Source organism: Oncorhynchus kisutch, linkage group LG2 (assembly GCF_002021735.2).
Source record: "Oncorhynchus kisutch isolate 150728-3 linkage group LG2, Okis_V2, whole genome shotgun sequence".
Taxonomy (NCBI): Eukaryota; Metazoa; Chordata; class Actinopteri; order Salmoniformes; family Salmonidae; genus Oncorhynchus; species Oncorhynchus kisutch.
This window is the reverse complement of record NC_034175.2, coordinates 46685687-46705872: the sequence shown is the minus strand read 5'-3', so window position 1 is coordinate 46705872 and position 20186 is coordinate 46685687. Positions and strand designations below refer to the sequence as shown.

Sequence of the window (20186 nt, the reverse complement as noted above, 5' to 3'; positions counted from 1 at the left end):
ACCCAGTTAGCCATTAGACAAAGGGAAGATGGGGTGAGAGATTATCTCCCTGTGTGCCAGTACATTTATTTTGTTCTCAGCAGAACATGCTGTATTCTCTGGGATGTTGTTGGGTGGTCTGCACAAACTGAATGCTGATTAGAAACTAAACAGTACCTGTCACATACCTTTCTTGTCATTTCCTGCCTCTTTAACATGATTTGTGTGCTTGTAAGGTAAAATTGAAAAAAAAAAAATTCAAACAAATCTGACCTGAAGACAAAATATGGATAATGTGGTAATGAATCCAGTTATTCAGCAATCAGCATTATGAATTGTGTATAAATATTTACATTTTATTCATATTATTCTCCACAAAAGTATGCAGTCAAAACGGATGCAAAATGTGGATGAACATGAAGCAAGCTATACAGTACTCATCACGGAACACAACACATACAGTGGTCGAAACATATACATGATCTTTAACGTAGAATTAGCATTGCACAACAGTGGTTGGACATTGAATGAGGCCATCTACAGTAGCTATATGTGGAACCATATTAACTGCTGACAAGCTTTGGTACAAAATATCTTTAAAAAAGGAGTAAAAAAAAAACAACGGCAGGCATTTAAGGTTCCTTTTAAAAGAACGAGGTGATAAAGAAGTGAGAGAAGAAGCAGAAAGACTATTTGAAATATACACAGTTCTCAAACAAATGAGTTGAGGAGGAAACCCTGAACAACAAGAGTGCACGTTCATCTTAACAATTACAGAGCTTTATAAATAAACGCATTCAGCTTGTTTGACACACGTGACAAAGACTAAAGAACATGGACACCATTTCAAAATGGTTTATTCTCTTAGAAATGGGTCGAGTCCACAGTCATGAACGGAAGGTGTCAAAGAGTCTTAAAAAAAATGTGGTGCCATATTTAGAGTACAAAAATACATACCATGCCAGGTAGTGACAATTAAAATAGTATTTGTGTATACTGAGACTGTAGCATTGTGTAGTTTGGCTGGTGGCAATACGAAGGTTGGTGGGTGAGGGGGGCAGTCTAGTGCTCTCGTCCTCCCAGGGGTGAGAGACTGAAGGCAGATTCGGAGGAAGCAGGACTCAGAGGGAGCAGACAGACAGGCAGCTGTTGTGCAGAATCTCCAATACAAAAACAGGGAATAAGGTATGTTCTACATTTTAGGTAGATATGCAAAAATGATCCAGAAGGGTAGGGTCAGGGGTTGGGTTAGGATGGTGATCGACATTGGAAGGACAGCAGAAGATGGAGTCTGTAGGTCCAACTCAACAGTGTAAGGGGGCTTTCTCTCTTCCTCGTTCATTTATCTATACTGATGGGAAAGAAATTGAAAGAGGAGGAGACAAGTTGCAACCTGTGAGGGATGACGATTGTGATGATGATGATGGCTAGTTTGGTCTAGATGGCACAGTCGTCCTGAGAGGCGGAGCTGAAGGCGGAGCTCCGGAGCATATCCAAACAGTTGACGAGGATGAGTGTGCCCGTCAGGTGTTTCCAGCGCTTGGTGATGGGGCTCTTCATCTTGTCTAGGCCCATGTGCAGCTCCTGGATCACGTCCCGGTAGCTGTCCCCGATTTGGGCCGCCCACGTCAGCAGGAAGTCATAGGCTGGCTTCCACATGGCCTACACAGGGAGAGAGTGAAACAGAAAGAGGTGGAGATTGAAGCGACCATATTTAACTGAAAGTAGATCACATGGGACTTCCATGCTGTTTCCTGATGTTTCTATGGTCATAATTATGTTGTTGGCGAGCTGACAAGGTAAAAAAATATATATATATACACGTGTCGTTCTGCCCCTGAACAGGCAGTTAACCCACTGTTCCTAGGCCGTCATTGAAAAGAAGAATTTGTTCTTAACTGACTTGCCTAGTTAAATAAAGGTTAAAGTGAAGCAATTGCACATGAGAGAGCTGGCTAAACAGCTCAATGAAAATATAGGCCTAGTCCCGACACATCTATGGTTGCTAGCTGGCCTTTCATTCTAGGTTGCCAAAGACTTGACCCAGTCGTAAAGTATTTTTTGTTCTATATCCAGTCGTTCATTCTAAATGTTCCATTGCCATGCTGGCGGGCAATGCTCTTACCCCTTGCTAGCTAGCTAACTATGGCTAGGTCAAACAGCTAGAATAACCGCAATGTAGCTGCATTTGCGTTTGTTGAAGCTGTTTTGGACACATGTATAACAACGAGCTAATGATGCGCGATTTCGCCTCTCAGCGGGACACTGTTCAGAGGAGCTAGCCAGTTACAAAGCTAGCGCAATCACTTCAAACTGAAGCTGGCAAGACGGCAAACTGCTGCATTTCATGTCATTTGACCTGTTTTTCTGTTGACATTTATTTGTATATATCCATAATAAGTATGCTGATTCATGATTTCGACTGGCTGAGAAAAGATGTCTCTCTTCCTGACACATTCATTCTCAATAGGACAGTGGAGATCGAATTTCAACATTGAAACAATGTTGCAAATGTCGAGAGACAGACAACATCGTCTGTACAACCCCGATCGTTGTTGCAAACCAAATGTTAGGCTAGACGCAAGGAGAAATAATGTGTAGATGCTTTTTACAGTGTAGATCAAGATAATGAATTGACTGGCAGGGCTGATGGGACAGTAGCTGCACAGGGATTTCTCAGTTTTGACCAACCCGTTGTAGAACACACAGTACAGGGAGAGATAAGGTCAGAGGACAATGAGGGGTGGCAATTGACAACATATTGAACAGTGTGACAATAAATTGCATGCTATGTTCTGCCAGTTTAATTTACTATGGTCATGGTTATATGGGTGACATTCACTGTATATCATTCCAAAAGTATAATTAAAAAATGAATAAGCATGTCGCTATCTATAGATCGCAGGTAATATCATTTCAAACAGCTATGTCTAGTGTTCCATTTTTCAATATGGTTGCCAACAATGTTTCAGTAGGATCGTGCCATCCAAACCACTTACCTCATTGTCCACTACTCCATTCTTGTTTCTGTGGGGTGCCTCATATGCATCCATCTGCAGACGGGACACCTTGGCCAACCTCTCAGCCAGCTCCCTCCATCGACCGGCCACCTCCACTGCTGTGGTCAGCAGGACAAAGTCCATCACCAGCCTGGCCACTAGGCCCTGGCAGTCCATCTTCAGCAATGCCTGAGAAGGAAGACAGAGAGACAGACTGGTCAGGATAAAAAATAAACACACTGTACATTCTTATCAATACAATTCCATGAAATGACTGGCTCATAGACAAGGAGACGCTGGTCAGGACAGGATAACATACAAAACCCACATAAACAAACACACAAGAACACAAGCATAAGAGCCCATGAAATTCCATGACTTCCTCCTCTGCATTTTGTTTCTTGGCTATGCTTCACATTGCTCCCAAAACATCCTATTTTCCATCATCTGAAGTCTGTGTCATTTCTTCAGATGTATTCTAGAAGGCCTGACGGGAATTGAGCCGCTAAGCACCACCTCACCAGGAGGGCTACAGCATTCCAAGGCCATGCAGGCTCCAACTCTCTGGCTCCGGCTAGCTAGCTGTTTGATTAACTCAGCGATAGGCAGGGGAGCTGAGCAGGGGACTACGTGCCATTATGGAGCACAGCTAACAGCAGGGAACCAAAACTACACTACTTCAAATGGAGAAAGATCCAGACCAATCCTTCACCCTTTAACCCCCCCCCCCCCCCCCCCCACCACGTCTTATCAAGTTGGGGTGAAACTAAACTGTGCTTGTGTTGTGCTCATTGAATCTGAAAACACTATGGAGTATTTTCAATATAAGCACAACCTCAGGCAAAGAGAATCATAGGGCAGGACTGAAGTGCTGCACACGTGTACATTTGCAAAGTCAAATGCAGCCACACAAACAAATGCAAATACATGAACTCACAACAAACCCATGCACACACCAAAGAGCCTTCCCGTAAATGATACTCGGCAACCACAGAATACATGGTTAGACTCAACAGAGCCAGGGAGAATAAATGGGACATTAAAGTGCAGCCAACTAAAGCTCTGATTTGGGCTTTAGTTCCATGGGCAGGAATGCATGGAATGACAGGAAACGGGCAGGGAGGGGGGTTGAGGAGGTGAAGGAATGTGGTGATGCTTGTCTCTCTTACACACACACACACACACACACACACAGACCCCCCCCCCCCCCCCCCCCCCCCCCCACACACACACACGAGGATGAGATAGTGTGCTGGATGCCTGGAGCTCCTGTTAACAGTTAGCCAGGAATGCACCGTTTCGGCCCAGATCACAGTAAAAAAGCAGAGGGGATTTCCACTTCAGCCCAGACTACATTATATAATCTGATTATTTCTGCTAAAGCAACATGGAGTTCATTTCCATTTTAGTAACTATGCAAACATTCTTATGCAGAATGATTTAGAATAAGAACATTGAACGATCCCATCTGTGTGCATTTGTTAGTATGTATTTCCGTACGTGTGTTTCTGTGTGTTTGTGTATGTTGTGGAAGGAAGAGTCCTACTGAAAGATAAGGCTTCAGACAAGCACCTGCTTCCTCTCCGGGTAACAGCAACAGGAAATCCCTGCAGAATTCAAGGAGAGTACTGCCCATGTCACCTCGAGCTAGATCCCGACACAGCTAGGAGTCATGCTAACAGACAGACAGACGATGCTCCACATATAAAACCAGTTGACTGTACAAACAACGCACACAGAGAGTAGTTCAGTGCTGACCTACTACACTGTTTGCCTGGGTTGACAAAAGCAAATAATTATTGAGATCTAGGCCCTCTTCTGACCACAAAGCTAACAGCCTGTTACTGGTTCATTAAGGAAACAGTCAGGAACAAAACAAACATTCTTATTAGGTTTATATTCGTGTGTTGAACTCCCACCACACAACTGCGCCTTCACATTATAAACACGTCTCTCGTCCTTGTTAGAACTGAGAGATGGATAAATCATTGACAGAGCCAGTAAGCCCATTCCACCATGCTCCGTTCCCATGTGCCTCTTTGTTCGCCTCACACTGTTAATACTGCAAGCTCCAGTCAAATTGCAGGGTAATCTGTGCCTGATCCCTCCCCTTCACTGTGACTTGGTGCTGAACTGTGAAGGCTTTTGCCAAGTATTACCAAAGATTATGAGGGCAAGAACGGAGATCCAGAAATGACATCTATTCACACTAAGGGTTGGATATAGTCGTCAATATGTCCACTGTTGAGGGGTGAGGGGCTGCATGGATGTGGGGTGAGCGTTTATGATCACAGAATATAATGAATATAGCAAAAGGCTTTAAGACTGAATAGGAGATGCAGTGTTACTACTGTAATGACGCATGACACACTTGACATGTCATAAATTCATGCTGTCAAGAGTTGTATGATAACCACGTCGGCATTGTGACCAGATTCAAGGAAGTTTGAGCTAACTGCCATTTACACAGCTTTAGGCCAAAGACCATCACAGAAAGCTGAAGAGGAATTATAAACGGGGTGGTTTCGAGCCCTGAATGCTGATTGGCTGACAGCTGTGGTATATGAGACCATATACCACGAGTATGACAAAATATCTATTTTTACTGCTCTAATTACATTGGTAACCAGTTTATAATAGCAATAAGGCACCTCGGGGGTTTGTGACATATGGCCAATATGGCTAAGGGCTGTGTCCAAGTACTCTGCATTGTGCCGTGCGTAAGAACAGCCCTTAGCTGTGGTGTATTGGCCATATACCACAACCCCTCGTGCCTTATTGCTTAATTACATACTGAGTATACAAAATATTAACAAACCTTGATCCATGACAGACTGACCAGGTGAATCCAGGTGAAAGCTATGGTCCCTTATTGGTGTTACTATTTAAATCCACTTCAAATCAGTGTAGATTAAGAGGAAATTACAGGTTAAAGAAGGATTTCTAAGCCTTGAGACAGATTGTGTATGTGTGCCATTCAGAGGGTTCCTGAGTGGCACAGCAGTCTAAGGCACTGCATCTCAGTACTAGAGGTGTCACTACAGACCCTGGTTCGATTCCAGGCTGTATCACAACCAGCTGTGATTGGGAGTTCCATAGGGCGGCGCACCATTGGCCCAGCGTCGTCCGGGTTTGGCCGGGGTAGGCCATCATTGTAAATAAGAATTTGTTCTTAACTGACTTGCCTAGTTAAATAAAAAGAGGGTGAATGGGCAAGACAAAAGATGTAAGTGCCTTTGAAATGGGTATGGTAGTACGTGCCATGTGCACCCGTTTGAATGGTCCACCACACAAAGGATATCCAGTCAACTTGACACAACTGTGTGAAGCATTGGAGTCAGCATCCAGCAGCAGGCCAGCATCCCTGTGGAACACTTTCGTCACCTTGTAGAGTCCATGCCCAACAAATTGAGGCTGTTCTGAGGGTAAAGAGGGAGTGGCGCAACTCAAAATTAGGAAAGTGTTCCCAGTGTTTGGTATACTGAGTGTAGATGCTGTGTTTTTATTCTCAAAATGTCACTGAGGCACAAGGGATTGGTGTATTGTGTGTGTGGGTGTGTCCGAGTGTGTGTGTCTGCCTGTCTGCATGCGACTGGTTAAGCTAAATGTCACAAAGACATCAATGCAGACATCAGTGCAGAGACACACTGCATCTTCTCAACTCCATAAAACATCTCACTGTCAAAGTGAGAATGCAACTCTGTCAGGCATATTTCTGAAAGGGGCGATCGGGCGGGGGGGGGGGGGGGGGGAGCTCTGCGGTATGCGTCTTTACATAGTGTGAATCAGTCTTCGAAGGTATCGTCTTCTATTTGAAAACAAAGTGTATGAAAGCAAGATAGCTCAGAGTGAGGATAGCTCAGAGTGATCATTGTCAGGCTGAGAACTGAGGGACTTCATTTGATAAATGTGATGCTTCTTGAAGAATAGCAATCTATTGTCTCTCCAGTCTCCTCCTCCTCCTCCTCCCATTCCTTGGCTTTGTCTATACTTCCATCTTTTCCCCCTCTCTTCTATCATCTCGCTCTCCATCTCCATTTATGTCTGAAAGGTTCCCGTGTCGCTCTTCCCATCTTAGCCACTCACTCTAATCTGTATCTCAGTCACAGTCTTGCCCTCTACTTCAGGGGTTCTACTGCAGGGGTCCGCGGCCAGATCTCAAAATAACATTTCATATCTTTTAAGAGTATTTCTACCAACAGACTAAACACATTTTGGCTAAAGTATCCATAGAATAATTTGAGGGTGTAATAAAATACAATGAAATACAATGTAATATTATTAATATACTCATATACTCTTAACCTTGGGAAACATGGGACTGGGAGGGTCACATGGGATATTGGTATCCACAGTGCTTCACCAATTATACATTTTTCAACCAGTTATAAGATAATTTTACCTAAACGCACTGTAATTTAAAGCTAGAATCCTTAGTTGATACATGCATTTTTGGTATGGCATACCATGATATAGCCCATTTATTCTTGAAGAACATGATTTATAAATGCCTCAGGAGCTTAGTTCAACTGTCCTACCCAATCAGAACCAGAAATATAAGCAGAACCCAAAATATAACCCAATGTTTGTAAACAATGTAAATGTAAACAAACAATATATAGCCTGAAACATTGCTAAAACTATAATTTCGATATTATGGATGGTCCGTCCTTGCATCCATAGTCCTGTCTCTGAATTTGAGAGTGGTTGCATTTCTCCAGGCCCATCCCTCAGCTTTAAACCAAAACAGAGGCGTGTAGAATTAGCTTAAACTGCTAAATGTTAACTCCAATGCCAAGAGGTGGGCCTTTAAAATGTTCCTTCGCAGGGCCCAAGACTTTGTTTGTCCTGCCATGCACTGCCAAAGTCATAGTAAAACTCCTTGTATGCTATTTTTTCTCTCACTGGAGTTATGAGGGGTCCCTGGTGAATTAGCTATTACAAAAGGGGTCCCCGGCCCCAAAAAGTTTGAGAACCCCTGACTACTAAGTTCTACTTTCCCCTTTCAACTTGTACTTTCAACGTGTACTTCTCTTACTGTTTTCCTGTTCTGAATACACAAATCCACCTGATCGCCTTTATACCCTCAACCAAACAGTCTGCTGAGCTGAGATGAGAGAATTCTGGGTTCTTTTCGTGACACTACGCCCTGTGTGTGAACCTCGTCCATTCTACCCAGACTGGCAGAAGACGAAAAACACACAAACAACGTGTCTCCAGAGTGAGACAGATATGTCGTGCTGTCAACTGTACCAGCACAGCAGTTGGCCACACCCTACTGCTGAAGGAAGGAGGAAGGGAGAGTGTTGAGCAGGATGTGAAGAACAGAAGATGGAGTCTAGGGATGCAGAAAAAAACAGGGTGGTAAAAAAATGGCAACACAGAGCTAACTGCACATGATCATCCCGATGGCCGCTCCCAAAGTCATCTTCCAGAAATAGATTGTTATTATTACTCCCAAGTGCTATCAACTTCAGGGATCTCTCGCTCTCTCTTGCTCTCTCTCGCTCTCTCTTGCTCTCTCCACAAATAATTCAAAGCGTAGGATGAGGATTGGGACTCGGGAGGGTCTGCTACAGAGTTGTGTGCGTGAGTGGGAACTAAATCCCTCTTAGTGCAGGACACAGTGGGGTGCCCACCGCGCAGTTTAGAACCTCCTCCAGATTTTTCCTCTTTTTCCAAATCCTATTTGAGGAATGGGTGCAATGGTGGCTCAGAACCCGCCTTAAAACTGAAGTCAGTATATATACACACAACACAGTACATAGCACACTCACTGGCCTCCAATTCGTGGCCCAACAACACCAGACAGAACAGGCAGCTCCGTAGAGTGTTTCTGCATAGTTGTCTGGTCATAGCTGAGTTGAGGTAGAGGGGCTATGTGAGGGGCAAGGGGAGGTGGTGTGGAATGCAGGCGCCTCTTGGTCCATAACTGGCACTTCTGTTTAGTCTCAACAATGAGACAGGAAACATCTGTGGGGTAATGATCCTCCACAGAGACATGTCTTTGCCCATGTCCATCAATCAGACGCCAAACGCCACGGCCATTTCACACAGACCTCTAGTCCTCAGACTGGGGTTGATACAATCCCACTAGGAGTCTAAAAAACTCAATACACACAATAAACAACAATATGGTGTTTCTGCTTATTTTAGTCTCTCAGTCAGTGACAGGGCTGGATGTTTGATGTCAGAGCAGAGATTCCAAAGCTGGGGCTTAATTTCATACATACAGTAAGGCAGGTCTGACAAAGTATTGGGTTCTTTCTATTCGGGATTACATTAAACTGCCGGACAAAACAAAGTAAAAGAGAGTATATGTGTCAAGTCAACCTTGGGAATTGTTTAAGTATTATTATTGTGCTGATGATCTTGTCCTGCCCTGAATGTTAATGTTGGGAGACATAGAAGAAGCTTAATGCCGAGGAAAATTTACAGTTTTAATTTCATCTAGACTCAAGTGCATTTGGCTGAAATGGTCCATAGAGCTCACTGACCGCCAAGCGTTAATGTGGTTATTATTGCACACATACTATGCAAGTGGCCATTTTGTAAACACAGGATGCATGTGCAGTTTAAATGCGTCCATAATGTTAGGACACACAGGGGCCTTAAACCTTACAAGGATGAGGGGCATAAGGGACAGGTTAGTAAACTGATTAAGAGGCTTTGTGAATCAGTAATATAACAAATTACACAGCGAAAGGAATACAATACATTATTAAAAGCAGGGCACAAATATGAACTTAGGCTGGGTTACAGCAGGTGCATACATACACACACAAATTCACTATGCACACAGCCAGACACACGCAAATGTGTGCAAAAAGCAGTGGCTAGGGCTGTTATGAAGGCAGTGAAATTCCACGTGATCGTTCAATCACGGTAATAAGGCCTTTCCAAGCTCTGATGCTACTGACGGTCATTAGTAGCCTACCAAAATTGGCAACTTCATGGTACTCAGCACTCTATTGTCCCTCTAATCACTCTGACATCAATACAAATGTATTTTAAAATCGAATTAAACACTTAATACTGCGCAACATTACAATATGCTATGCAATTGCACGAGAAAACAGAGTGATGGCCTCAACTAAAAAGAGGAGAATCAGCTTTCTTTAGGCTAGGCCTACTACAGTGCATTCGGAAAGTATTCAGACCCCTTGACTTTGTCCACATTTTGTTACATTACAGACTTGTTCTAAAATTGACAGTGCATGTCAGAGTAAAGAACCAGCAATGAGTTTAAAGGAATTGTCCGTAGGAAGGGTACCAAAACATTTCTGCAGCATTGAAGGTCCCCAAGAACACAGTGGCCTCCATCCGCCTTAAATGGAAGAAGTTTGGAACCACCAAGACTCTTCCTAGAGCTGGCCGCTCAGCCAAACTGAACAATCAGGGGAGAAAGGCCTTGGTCAGGGAGGTAACCAAGAACCCGATGGTCACTCTGACATGGCTCCAGAGTTCCTCTATGGAGATGGGAGAATCTTCCAGATGGACAACCATCTCTGCAGCACTCCACCAATCAGGCCTTTATGGTAGCCAGACGGAAGTCAGACGGAAGTCACTCCTCAGTAAAAGGAACATGACAGCACGCTATGGGGTTTGCGCAAAGACAACTAAAGACTCTCAGATCATGAGAAACAAAATTATCTGGTCTGATGAAACCAATATTGAACTCTTTGGCCTGAATGCCAAGCGTCACGTCTGGAGGACACCTGGCACCATCTCTACGGTAAAGCATGGTGGTGGTAGCATTATGCTGTGGAGATGTTTTTCAGAGGCAGGGACAGGGAGACTAGTCAAGATAGAAGGAAAGATGAATGGAGCAAAGTACAGAGAGATCCTTGATGAAAACCTACTCCAGAGTGCTCAGGACCTCAGACTGGGGCAACGGCTCACCATCCAACAGGACAACGACCCTGAACACACAGCCAAGACAATGCAGGAGTGGCTTCGGGGCAAGTCTCTGAATGTCCTTGTGGCCCAGCCAGAACCCAGAGTTGAACCCGATTGATCATCTCTTGAGGGACCTGAAAATAGCTGTGCAGTGACACTCCCCATCCAACCTGACAGAGCTTGATAGGATCTGCAGAGAAGAATGGGAGAAACTCCCCAAATACAGGTGTGCCAAGCTTGTAGTGTTATACCCAAGAAGATTTGAGGCTGTAATCCCTGCCAAAGGTGCTTCAACAAAGTACTGAGTAAAGGTTCTGAATATTTATGTATATGCAATTTCAGTTTTTTTGTTTTTATAAATGTAGCTTTTTCATTATGGAGTTTTGTGTGTAGATTGATGAGGGGAAAAAAACGTTTTAATCCATTTTAGAATAAGGCTGTAACCTAACAAAACATGGAAAAAGTCAAGGGGTCTGAATACTTTCCGAATGCATTGAATATTTATTTCTCAACTAATATTAACCACATTGCTTATATTTACAACAGGAGTATAGTCTACCTGGCTGGCATGAAAATAAACCACAGGGAAAAGCGTCTCCCATTTGCTATTTAAGTGCATAGATGATATGCATTTTTTCCTGTTTCGATAATGGTCCATTCTGAATCAAAATCAAATTTCACACATATGTTATTTAGGATATGAAAAATCAAGATGAAATCAAGAATAGTCTGATTGGTGACAATATTAGCCTATGACTTGTGAATGATATATTATCACTTGTGAATGATGCCAAGCATAAGAAACCATGTTTTTTTTGCAACTTTTCAAATCATAGTCACACACCTGATGTAGCCTAGCCTATAGCCCTATATGTTTTAATAAGATTTGTATCACAACTAAAATGGCAAAATAACTTCTTAAAAATTAAGCACATTAATCCACTTTGCAAGGGGTGTAGAGCCTAACTGGCATGCATACGCAGAACGTGAGTTTCAAGTTTGGGGAAGATCATTTTCACCATAAAAATGCACCTTTATAATAAAAGCATTACATGCATAATCGCATTTGCTGTCACTTTTGATAATGGTGTTTTCCGCTAATGGAACATTCACGCTTTTACCGTACTACCATGTGTGCATTGCTGTACTTATACCATACTACCATGTGTGCATTGCTGTACTTATACCGTACTACCATGTGTGCATTGCTGTACTTATACCATACTACCATGTGTGCATTGCTGTACTTATACCGTACTACCATGTGTGCATTGCTGTACTTATACCATACTACCATGTGTGCATTGCTGTACTTATACCGTACTACCATGTGTGCATTGCTGTACTTATACCATACTACCATGTGTGCATTGCTGTACTTATACCGTACTACCATGTGTGCATTGCTGTACTTATACCGTACTACCATGTGTGCATTGCTGTACTTATACCGTACTACCATGTGTGCATTGCTGTACTTATACCATACTACCATGTGTGCATTGCTGTACTTATACCGTACTACCATGTGTGCATTGCTGTACTTATACCATACTACCATGTGTGCATTGCTGTACTTATACCGTACTACCATGTGTGCATTGCTGTACTTATACCATACTACCATGTGTGCATTGCTGTACTTATACCGTACTACCATGTGTGCATTGCTGTACTTATACCGTACTACCATGTGTGCATTGCTGTACTTATACCGTACTACCATGTGTGCATTGCTGTACTTATACCGTACTACCATGTGTGCATTGCTGTACTTATACCGTACTACCATGTGTGGTACTACCATGTGTGCATTGCTGCGCCTATAATGTGAAGAAATACCCTAATCAACACTAAGATAAACGTTCTGATCTGTTGCGTCAGCCACATTGCATAAAAACTGTTTTGATGCTAGTGGTTGTATTAATTTGGGATCTATTGCATACCCCAACTGTCCCAGACTATGTTTGGAATATTTATTTCTCGCACAGAATATAATAGGTCAACCTTTGTACTATGGGGGATAGTAGATTGACATAGACTAGTGCTTTGGCTGTTCGTTAGGCCTACTCATCTTTTTGGCTGACGAAAAGTAAATGTGGACAGTTCTTCCAATATCTTCAATATGCACCTCAGAATTGGATAAGGATGTGCGCTCTGTATTTCACTACCAAAGTCTACTGTGAATCTGGGGTCTTTGTCAAGTATACTCCCTCTCCGGCGCTGTAGGTCACTTGGCTGCTCGTTATGGCGGACACCCGTCACCATCGTTACGCGCACCAGCATGTCATCAGACTCATTCTGATGAGACATTCTGTCTCCTAGAGATGAACATACTTTGGTGCGAAAAGTGCAAATCAATCCCAGAACAACAGCAAAGGATCTTGTGAAGATGCTGGAGGAAACAGGTACAAACGTATCTATAACCACAGTAAAACGAGTCCTATATCGACATAACTTGAAAGTCTGCTCAGCAAGGTAGAAGCCACTGCTCCAAAACTGCCATAACAAAGCCAGGCTATGGTTTGCAACTGCACATCGGGACAAAGATCGTACTTTTTGGAGAAATGTCCACTGGTCTGATGAAAAAAATATATAACTTTTTGGCCATTGTTATGTTTGGAGGAAAAATGGAGAGGCTTGCAAGCCGAAGAACACCATCCCAACCGTGAAGCACAGGGGTGGCAGCATCATGTTTTGGGGGTGCTTTGCTGCAGGAGGGACTGGTGCACTTCACAAAATAGATGGCATCATGAGGGGGGAAAATTATGTGGATATATTGAAGCAATCAAGATATCAATCAGGAAGTTAAAGCTTGGTCGCAAATGGGTCTTCCAAATGGACAATGACTCCAAGCATACTTCCAAAGTTGTGGTAAAATGGCTTAAGGACAACAAAGTCAAAGTATTTGAGTGGCCATTACAAAGCCCTGACTTCAATCCCATAATATTTGTGGGCAGATCTGAAAAAAGCATGTGTGAGAAAGCAGGCCTACAAACAAGCAGGCCTGTGCCAAAATTCACCCAACTTATTGTGGGAAGCTTGTGGAAGGCTACCCGAAACGTTTGACCCAAGTTAAACAATTTAAAGGCAATGCTACCAAATACTAATTGAGTGTATGTAAACTTCTGACCCACTGGGAATGTGATGAAAGAAATCAAATCTGAAATAAATAATTTGCTCTACTATTATTCTGACATTTCACATTCTCAAAATTAAGTGGTGATCCTAACTGACCTAAGGCATTTTTACTAGGATTAAATGTCAGGAAAACTGAGTTTAAATATATTTGACTAAGGTGTACGTAAACTTCCGACTTCAACTCACAACTCACAACCTTTGGTTCCTTCCCCAGGCGTTATTGTTTTTGTTTCAGTTTCATGTCTGTACGTTGTTTGTGTTTTTTGTTTTGTATTATGTTTAATTTATTGATTCAATTATTCACTCCTTAAACTTGCTTCCCGACTCCCAGCAGAATACAGAATAACCCCTCACCCAAGGGAAGCATCATGGAGTGTTTTTTTTTTTTTTTTTGTGGTGGAAGTTATGTCTGGTCCGGAGCTATCCGGGGAGTCCTCAGCCGGCTCGTCGGGCTCTCAAGCTTCAACCGGATCGTCGGGCTCTCATGCCTCCGCCGGATCGTCGAATTCTCAAGCCTCAGTCGGATCGTCGAATTCTCAAGCCTCAGTCGGATCGTCGAATTCTCAAGCCTCCGCTGGATCGTCGGACTCTCACTCATCAGCTGGCACGTCGGGCTTTCACGCCTCACCCGGCTCATCAGATTCTCAAGCATCAGCTGGCTCGTCGGGCTCCTACTCCTCATCCGGCTCCTACTCCTCAGCTGACTTGTCTGGTTTCTGTGCCTCAGCGAAGGCGACCGGTCCGCTCCTGATCCCCGGGATCGACCACTTGGTTGGCGTCCTGCGGGTGGAGCTGGGCACGAGGGAGGGGGTACTGTCACGTATACTCCCTCTCAGGCACTCTAGGTTGCCAGGCTCCTGCGCCTCAGCAGAGGTTACCGGTCCGCTCCTGATCCCCGGGATCGTCCCTTTGGTCGGTGTCCTGCGGCTGGAGCTGCACGTTGGGGAGGGGGTACTGTCACATATACTCCCTCTCTGGCACTCTAGGTCACCAAGCTGCTCGTTATGGTGCACACCTGTCACCCAAGTTACACGCACCAGCATGTCATCAAACTCACCTGGACTCCATTACTTCCCTCATTACCTTCCCTATATATGCCACTCCCTTTGGTTCCTTCCCCAGGTGTTATTGTTTTGGTTTCAGTTTCATGTCTGTTCGTTGTTCGTGTTTCTTGTTTTGTATTAGGTTTCATTTATTGATTAAATGATTCACTCCCTGAACTTGCTTCCCGACTCCCAGCGCACCTGTTACAGGCTTGTTCTCCAAAGCCTAGAGGATTGTATGTATGTACCAGGAAGAGAATACTTTCTGGTTGTGGTCGGCTTAATTATCAGGCTCAAAATCTTTTTTTGGTTTTTTTGTTGTCAAATGTAGATTCGACTGAACAACAATTAGTACTTGATTAACCCAGCTCTGAATTATACATCCATAGCTCAACTCCTACACAATCAGTAATGGGCAAATTAGCTAGATCACAAAAGCATATCAGGGCTGAGTCTTGAATGAAATAAAAATGCAAAATTAACAGAATGTACAAAACATACTTGATCATATGTGGTGATTAGATAACCTCATAGGCATTGCAGGTTTCATTAAAACAAAGTTTAATTCACAAGCTCGCTCCTAGAGTTGGATTGAACATGGGCACTACTGTTTTGGGAGGGCGTGGTAGTGGGCACGTGTTCAATGTGTTCACCATTACCATATGCAAAATCATTTTCCATATATTTGTTTTGAAATACAAAGTGTTAATTAATTGTGATTATGTTTCAATAGGCAATTACTACAGGCAATGCAGTTCTACCAACTAAGAAAGGGACAAAAGGGGGAAGTGGACGGGGCAAATAAGAGGAATCTTTCTCTATTTGGGATGTGTGGATATAGGCCCATGCCTAACACTGCTGATAATTCCTTTCTTCCTGAACAATGAGATAAAATGTGCATGCCTTCAGATACTCAAGCAAAGGCTGTCATCTCCTCTGAGGTGCACACAATATTTTATTTCCTTTGCATCTAAAAATACACTCTTAGCTCTCCGTCAAATGATATGCAAGCGAATCAGGAGGGATTATTTTCAGTGTCAGAGAAAACACTTAATTGCCGAGAGACGTAGGAGACGGTAATTAAATTGACAGCCACATACAAAGCCTCAGAAGACCGCAATTGAAGCCCACCACTATGTAAGTAATCTATTGTTTGGGGGATAAACAGTTGCAAAAAAAGTCAGTACACAAAACTCCTCGAGAAAAACCAGGGTGAACAAGCGGCAACTGTTTTGTTATTGTTGTGCACACAGGAACAGCGGTTACCTACATTGGATTAGCCTAACCTAGACATCAATCCTAATCTGTGAAGCTGGATAGGTGGGTTGGTGTAGACACACTGGTTGCAAACAGTTATCCATCCGGTATGCGTTGGTTCCCTTGTAGCCTGCCGTGGAATGTGAGGATATCTTAGCTGGGCTTAAATAACACTAACATCCTCTCAGTGGAAGGAAGTGGATTCTAACTTTATAGTGCCCATTACAACTCTTGTTGCATAAGTACCAAATAACCTTGTGTGAAGTTGTTTAGATTGAAGTATTTTCCATAAATAAACCAAAAGAGTGTTTGTTGATGTCTTTGGTAGTTATTCATCAGGAGTTCTACATTCTATGCATGCAAGGCTGGATGAGTTTGCTCTATGTATGCCACTTGCTTTGTGAATACTTTTGAATTCTGTAAGGATATCAGTATGACTGGTTGCTGCACCATCGCTTCCAAAGGTCCATCCAATGAAGTGCATCCTATTTGCCAAGATGTTCTATGTAGATATCAAAAGGGGAAAACACATCCAATTAATCAACAACTTCCGGCGCCGACAGAGATGGCCGCCTCGCTTCGCGTTCCTAGGAAACTATGCAGTTTTTTGTTTTTTTACGTGTTATTTCTTACATTAGTACCCCAGGTCATCTTAGGTTTCATTACATACAGTCGAGAAGAACTACTGAATATAAGATCAGCGTCAACTCACCATCAGTACGACCAAGAATATGTTTTTCGCGACGCAGATCCTGTGTTCTGCCTTACAAACAGTACAACGGAGCAGATCCTATGCAGCGACCCAAAAAAACGACTCCGAAAGAGAGGGAAACGAGGCGATCTTCTGGTCAGACTCCGGAGACGGGCACACCGTGCACCACTCCCTAGCATTCTTCTTGCCAATGTCCAGTCTCTTGACAACAAGGTTGATGAAATCCGAGCAAGGGTAGCATTCCAGAGGGACATCAGAGACTGTAACGTTCTCTGCTTCACGGAAACATGGCTCACCGGAGAGACGCTATCCGAAGTGGTGCAGCCAACGGGTTTCTCCACGCATCGCGCCGACAGAAACAAACATCTTTCTGGTAAGAAGAGGGGTGGGGGCGTATGCCTTATGGCCAACGTGACATGGTGTGATGAAAGAAACATACAGGAACTCAAATCCTTCTGTTCACCTGATTTAGAATTCCTCACAATCAAATGTAGACCGCATTATCTGCCAAGAGAATTCTCTTCGATTATAATCACAGCCGTATATATCCCCCCCCAAGCAGACACATCGATGGCTCTGAACGAACTTTATTTAACTCTCTGCAAACTGGAAACAATTTATCCGGAGGCTGCATTCATTGTAGCACTCACATCCGTCATCATGAAGTGCTTTGAGAGACTAGTCAAGGACCATATCACCTCCACCCTACCCGACACCCTAGACCCACTCCAATTTGCTTACCGCCCAAATAGGTCCACAGACGATGCAATCTCAACCACACTGCACACTGCCCTAACCCATCTGGACAAGAGGAATACCTATGTGAGAATGCTGTTCATCGACTACAGCTCGGCATTCAACACCATAGTACCCTCCAAGCTCGTCATCAAGCTCGAGACCCTGGGTCTCGACCCCGCCCTGTGCAACTGGGTACTGGACTTCCTGACGGGCCGCCCCCAGGTGGTGAGGGTAGGCAACAACATCTCCTCCCCGCTGATCTTCAACACTGGGGCCCCACAAGGGTGCGTTCTGAGCCCTCTCCTGTACTCCCTGTTTACCCACGACTGCGTGGCCACGCACGCCTCCAACTCAATCATCAAGTTTGCGGACGACACAACAGTGGTAGGCTTGATTACCAACAACGACGAGACGGCCTACAGGGAGGAGGTGAGGGCCCTCGGAGTGTGGTGTCAGGAAAATAACCTCACACTCAATGTCAACAAAACTAAGGAGATGATTGTGGACTTCAGGAAACAGCAGAGGGAACACCCCCCTATCCACATCGATGGAACAGTAGTGGAGAGGGTAGCAAGTTTTAAGTTCCTTGGCATACACATCACAGACAAACTGAATTGGTCCACTCACACAGACAGCATCGTGAAGAAGGCGCAGCAGCGCCTCTTCAACCTCAGGACGCTGAAGAAATTCGGCTTGTCACCAAAAGCACTCACAAACTTCTACAGATGCACAATCGAGAGCATCCTGGCGGGCTGTATCACCGCCTGGTATGGCAACTGCACCGCCCTCAACCGTAAGGCTCTCCAGAGGGTAGTGAGGTCTGCACAACGCATCACCGGGGGCAAACTACCTGCCCTCCAGGACACCTACACCACCCGATGCTACAGGAAGGCCATAAAGGTCATCAAAGACATCAACCACCCGAGCCACTGCCTGTTCACCCCGCTGTCATCCAGAAGGCGAGGTCAGTACAGGTGCATCAAAGCTGGGACCGAGAGACTGAAAAACAGCTTCTATCTCAAGGCCATCAGACTGTTAAACAGCCACCGATAACATTGAGTGGCTGCTGCCAACACACTGTCAATGACACTGACTCAACTCCAGCCACTTTAATAATGGGAATTGATGGGAAATGATGTAAATATATCACTAGCCACTTTAAACAATGCTACCTTATATAATGTTACTTACCCTACATTATTCATCTCATATGCATACGTATATACTGGACTCTATATCATCGACTGCATCCTTATGTAATACATGTATCACTAGCCACTTTAACTATGCCACTTTGTTTACATACTCATCTCATATGTTATACTGTACTCGATATCATCTACTGTGTCTTGCCTATGCTGCTCTGTACCATCACTCATTCATATATCCTTATGTACATATTCCTTATCCCCTAACACTGTGTATAAGACAGTAGTTTTTTTTTTGGAATTGTTAGTTAGATTACTTGTTCGTTATTACTGCATTGTCGGAACTAGAAGCACAAGCATTTCGCTACACTCGCATTAACATCTGCTAACCATGTGTATGTGACAAATAAAATTTGATTTGATTTGATTTGATAATAGTACTGATTCTATCACATCATTACATAGTGTACACCAAACAACTGAGCCTGAGAAATGGGAAGTGTTGTGAAGGACATGTCTTCTCCACCACGGACTCGTCTTTATATATAGTTCTTCTCCTCACTGAAGCTCCCCCATGTCTATAAATGGTTGTAATTGGTGTTTACAACCCGGCGTAAATTATATTGTGTTTATGTTCCATCCTACCTCAGAGCCTGTTCTATTATGACCATGACCTCTAAGAGACTTCAACAAAGGGATGTTATTGAAAAAAAGAAAATCATTATGTTGGCACTGAGAGCGAGTGAGGCTGACGTTGAGTATTCTTTCTCTTTAAGTTTGTGAACGTTCTTACCCAACACACACTGTATCGAACTTGGAATGATATTGGCACGCAGATGACAAAAAAATCAATGATTTCAAATCAACATCACATCTCAGAGGTTGTCAACACTTTGAAACACGAAGGAGAGACTACATATTGAAACATTTTTCAATTTTGTTCCGTATAGAAACTTATTGCAGGGCCTGCTGCCAATTTTGCCAAAAGCAATACTGGAAAATACTGAATGAAACTGTCTTGAGGACAACATCTTTGCACACAATAATGTGAGAAAGGGAAACAGACAGACAAGGGTTGGGTTTGCAGGAAAGTTTCCAAGTCAGGCCCAAACCAGCTGGTTTCTGGTCTATTGGTGGGTGGGGTGAGGCTACAGTGTTAACGAGTCTTGACACGACAGGGTCAACAATGGGGACAGAGCCGACTGAATAGTGCAGATGTTTAAAGATTACAACAAAAGTTATATCTGGTGTGTGCCCTCTCTTCCGTCTC

General features: G+C 43.7%; 1 protein-coding gene across 1 annotated transcript in view; it reads right to left on the bottom strand.

Annotated features, from left to right (window-relative positions):
- Positions 1–312: 312 nt before the first annotated feature.
- The window catches only part of LOC109867308 (SH3 domain-binding protein 4), a 70635-nt gene continuing 50761 nt past the window's right edge, over positions 313–20186 (bottom strand). Inside the window, exons 4-5 of the mRNA XM_020456411.2 lie at positions 2979–3167; positions 313–1641 (exon numbers count right to left, since the gene is read on the bottom strand). Of these exons, the coding sequence (XP_020312000.1) occupies positions 1417–1641; positions 2979–3167 (414 nt within the window). The 3' untranslated portion in view covers positions 313–1416. The remainder of the gene's footprint in view (positions 1642–2978; positions 3168–20186) is intronic.